The sequence below is a fragment of the Emiliania huxleyi genome (genome assembly GCF_000372725.1).
Source record: "Emiliania huxleyi CCMP1516 chromosome Unknown EMIHUscaffold_1503, whole genome shotgun sequence".
NCBI lineage: Eukaryota > Haptophyta > Isochrysidales > Noelaerhabdaceae > Emiliania > Emiliania huxleyi.
In genome coordinates this window covers 4,861-8,370 of record NW_005201087.1, presented here as the reverse complement: position 1 = coordinate 8,370, position 3,510 = coordinate 4,861, and the positions used below count along the sequence as shown (strand labels likewise).

The following is a 3,510-nucleotide window of genomic DNA, read 5'->3' as shown; positions in this document are numbered from 1 at the left end:
GGGCACGCCGCGCTTGATGCAGCCGCGGCAGAACCACTCCTCGTCCTCGGGCGTGCGAGGGAGCGGCGGCTTGACGTTGTGGATGCACGCAAGGTGGTAGGCGCCGTTGCACAGTTCGCAGAGGACGTTGGGCTCGTTGTCCACTTTCTTGCAGACGCGACACGGCGGATCCCAGTAATCGCTGCCCACCTCGGAGCGGGTCGGAGAGGGAGAGCGCGAGCCGCTGGGCATCAGTAGAGGGCCCGGGCTATCAAGTTAGGAAATTCTTTTTACCGACTGTTCCTCTTTTGGTACCGTGGCGTACCTGTGTCGAACCTGTGTGCTGTGAGAGAGAGTTCTCTTCGTTGAATTCTTTTTAACGGAGTCGCTTAGGCGGCTCCGGTGGTGTGCCGGTGATAGTACTAGCACGCGCCAGTTCGCACCTGTGTCGAGCCTGTCTGCTGTGAGAGAGAGTTCCGTTGTTTAAATTCTTTTTAACACTTGCTAGCACGCGCCAGTCCGCAACTGTGTCGAGCCTGTCTGCTGTGAGAGCGAGTTGTGCTGTTTCAATTCTTTTTAACACCTGTGTCGAGCCTGTCTGCTGTGAGAGAGAGTTGATTTTGTTAAATTCTTTTGCCTTGGTGCTTGGAGTGTTTGTGCGACACGACCACACTTGTTCGAAGCTTCGAACCGCCACAACGCCACATGCGACACATACTTAATCCACACATGTTGGTCATGTTGGTCATGTGGTGTGTCATACCGGGTAGTGTAGGAATCCTAGGAGCGCCCACCTTTCGAGACCACAGCCAGCCACGCGACGGTCGCCACCGCACACTACACAGCCTCACCATACCTAGCTATCCTATCAGATCCTTACGGTCCACCCGCAGGACAACTCCTGGACCTGGTACGCGGAAAGGTGTTCTCAGTCTTCGTAGTCCTCACGGGACGTGATGGTCTCATAGTAGCCGACCGGCAGCAGCCCATTTGATTGGAGCCACCAGATGCTGGCGTACGACAGCGACAGCGCCTTGCGCAGCGCCAGCACACTTGTGCCGCTGAGCAGTGAGCCGCCACGCGCAGTACTGTGAGTTTGAGGCGGCTTCAACGACGGCCTTCCCTGGTACTGTTTCGTGAGTCCAAGAAGGTCGACCAATCGAGCCCAGTCCTCGCCAAACGCCTCCACACGTCCTACGAACGCAATGCGACTTGCGGAAGCCATTGAGCCGTCCCCTTCAAAGAGGTAGCGTGCAAGCGTGGCGCGAGCGTGGCCGAGGTTCATGATCAGCTCGGCCAAACCGCCAGCCGCGTGAGCGGCCGCAACCGCTTCGGCAAACCCGCTGCCATGAAAGCTGGTAGACATGTTCATTTTGAGCGTGTGTTGCATGTAGTTTCTCATGTAATCCCATTCTCTCGCCTCCGCCTGCATCTGGTCACCCCATGCATCAGCCCTCGGTTTGGTTCGCAAGAAGTTCCACGAGGAGATCACCCGCGTGATCGGGTCTCGCACCCAGAGGACCACCTTGAAGGCCATCGTGATCCCTGGATGAACACCCTCTTGAAAGCCACCGATGGTGCACGCGTTGGGGCTCATCGGCGCACTCCACTGACTAAACCAATTCGTCGATCCCTTCTTCCCCGTCCGGGGGGAGCTTTCGCCTGGCTCGAGGCCGTGCAGCTCGACGAGCTGGTTGATCATCCCAGCATCTTGAAACTTACGGAACGCTTTGATTCCCGACAGGCCGCCGGCCTTGTTCACGTGGACGTAGCAGATGTTGATCTCCTCGTTGGGTTGCGCGGGCGGGCGCAGCAGCTGCAAGCGCGGAAGAGGCACCGCTGGGTCGTTTTTCATCCAGCCGCTGATCGGTGGCATAGGGGACTGGGCCTGCTTGACGAGCTTCACCAGTTGCGGCGTCGTAGTGCAGTTGGGACCGAGGCCGTTCAGCATGCACCAGCTCTGTTGCTCCGAGTGCGAGATGCTGGGCGAGATGCCCGTGGTAATGTGCCGACCCCCCTGAGTGGAGGCCGTTTTGGCCATTTGGGGGGGCGTCGCCGCCGCGTCGCTCGGTGGCACGGAGAGAGTGCACTCGTCTGTATAGATGTAGTCCATGTCGTTTGGCTGCTCGAAGGCAACGAGCCCACCGACGCCGACCATTCCAGAGTGCGGGTAGGTCGCGCGGACCGAGTCCCGATACGTGATCGCAACGTCGTTGCCAGCCGTCTGGTTGTAGCACCAGTCCAGCAGCTCGGGGCCGGTGAGCATAAGCGGCCTGCCCTTGGGAGGGACGAATCGCTGTCGGACGTTGCGGAGGATCGAGTCGAGCATGCAGCGGGGGAGCGGGTGCGACGGCACGCTCGCGAGGATCATCTGCTTCCGTTCGTCGGCCCCCGAAATGTCACGGCCGATGGTCGCGCCCGCGTCACACATGTCGACTACGCTGGCAATCGGCTTGAGCAGCACGAGATCGGTATCCAGGTAGACGCCGCCTTCGGCGGACAGGGCGCAGAAGCGGAAGAGATCGGCGCGAAACGCGGGGGCGAGCAGGCAGCGGTACGCCTGCCCGGCCTCTCGCCCGCAGTGCTTGGTCACGTACTCGAACGCCGACTCGTCGTCGTGATAGTTCACCACAAAGCCATCGAGGTGAACGGCAGCATTCATGGCCACGTTGGATGGGCGCTCCGCGCTGCCGCCAACTGCATGGTAGATACGGGGCACTCTCGTGGACCCCTCAGAGCAGTTGGGTGGCGACGAGAGCGGCAAGTTCAAGTATTCGGCGCAATTGCTGTCGCCAAAGTCTGGGCGGGTGAACGGCGTCTGCACGAGCGCGCACGGCCCCACTTCCGCGGCCGCTCGTTTGGCGGGTGCGGCAACCGCAAAGACGTGGAAGAGGGTCGTCATGCACGCGGAGCCGCCGGGTCTGTAGAGACGGGCCTCCTCGTGCCTCGTGCCCCTTGCTACTAAGTCCTTGCGGCTTGCGTCACGCAGCCCGTGCAGGCTTGACCCCGTTGGGCCACGGTGACTAGGGAAGGGGAAGCAGAGTTCAGCAACGTATTCACGGGCGTCTCAGCAATTGGCCGGTCGACAAATTTTACCGCCGACGGTCAAATATTGGAAGTTCGTTCTTTGCTCGCCAAAAACGGCGAAGCGAGTCCGTCCGTCCGGGCGTGGCGTCGTGTCGGGGCGTGCCCCTCCTTAGCACCGCAGAGGGGGGGTTGTGTGAGTCCAAGCATTGCCACCACGGCTAGGCATCCTGATCCTCGTACGCCTGAAGACTTCTCCGACCGACGGTTCGCCGCCCTATTTCGCAACTTGAATTGTCGCTCGATTCTCTGACGCAAGCTTTGTATATATCTATTTTTGTAGTTTGGTTTGTAGTTACCGGAACCGCTCTATCTTACTTAGCATTCAGGAGGGAAGCGGACATTTTTACGACAGAGCAAATCGATGTCTCTATGAACGAGACCATGTGAGGCCGAGATGATGATGAAACACTGTATCACTGCAGAAGGATGTGCTGAAGCTGACTG

General features: G+C 59.5%; 1 protein-coding gene across 1 annotated transcript; it reads right to left on the bottom strand.

The window, feature by feature from the left end:
• Positions 1-907: 907 nt before the first annotated feature.
• On the bottom strand, positions 908-2,881 carry EMIHUDRAFT_252938 (hypothetical protein; the record flags this gene model as incomplete). Its single annotated transcript, XM_005786466.1, has 1 exon — positions 908-2,881. One exon carries the CDS (start codon positions 2,879-2,881, stop codon positions 908-910), a length of 1,974 nt encoding a protein of 657 aa, XP_005786523.1.
• Positions 2,882-3,510: the final 629 nt, after the last annotated feature.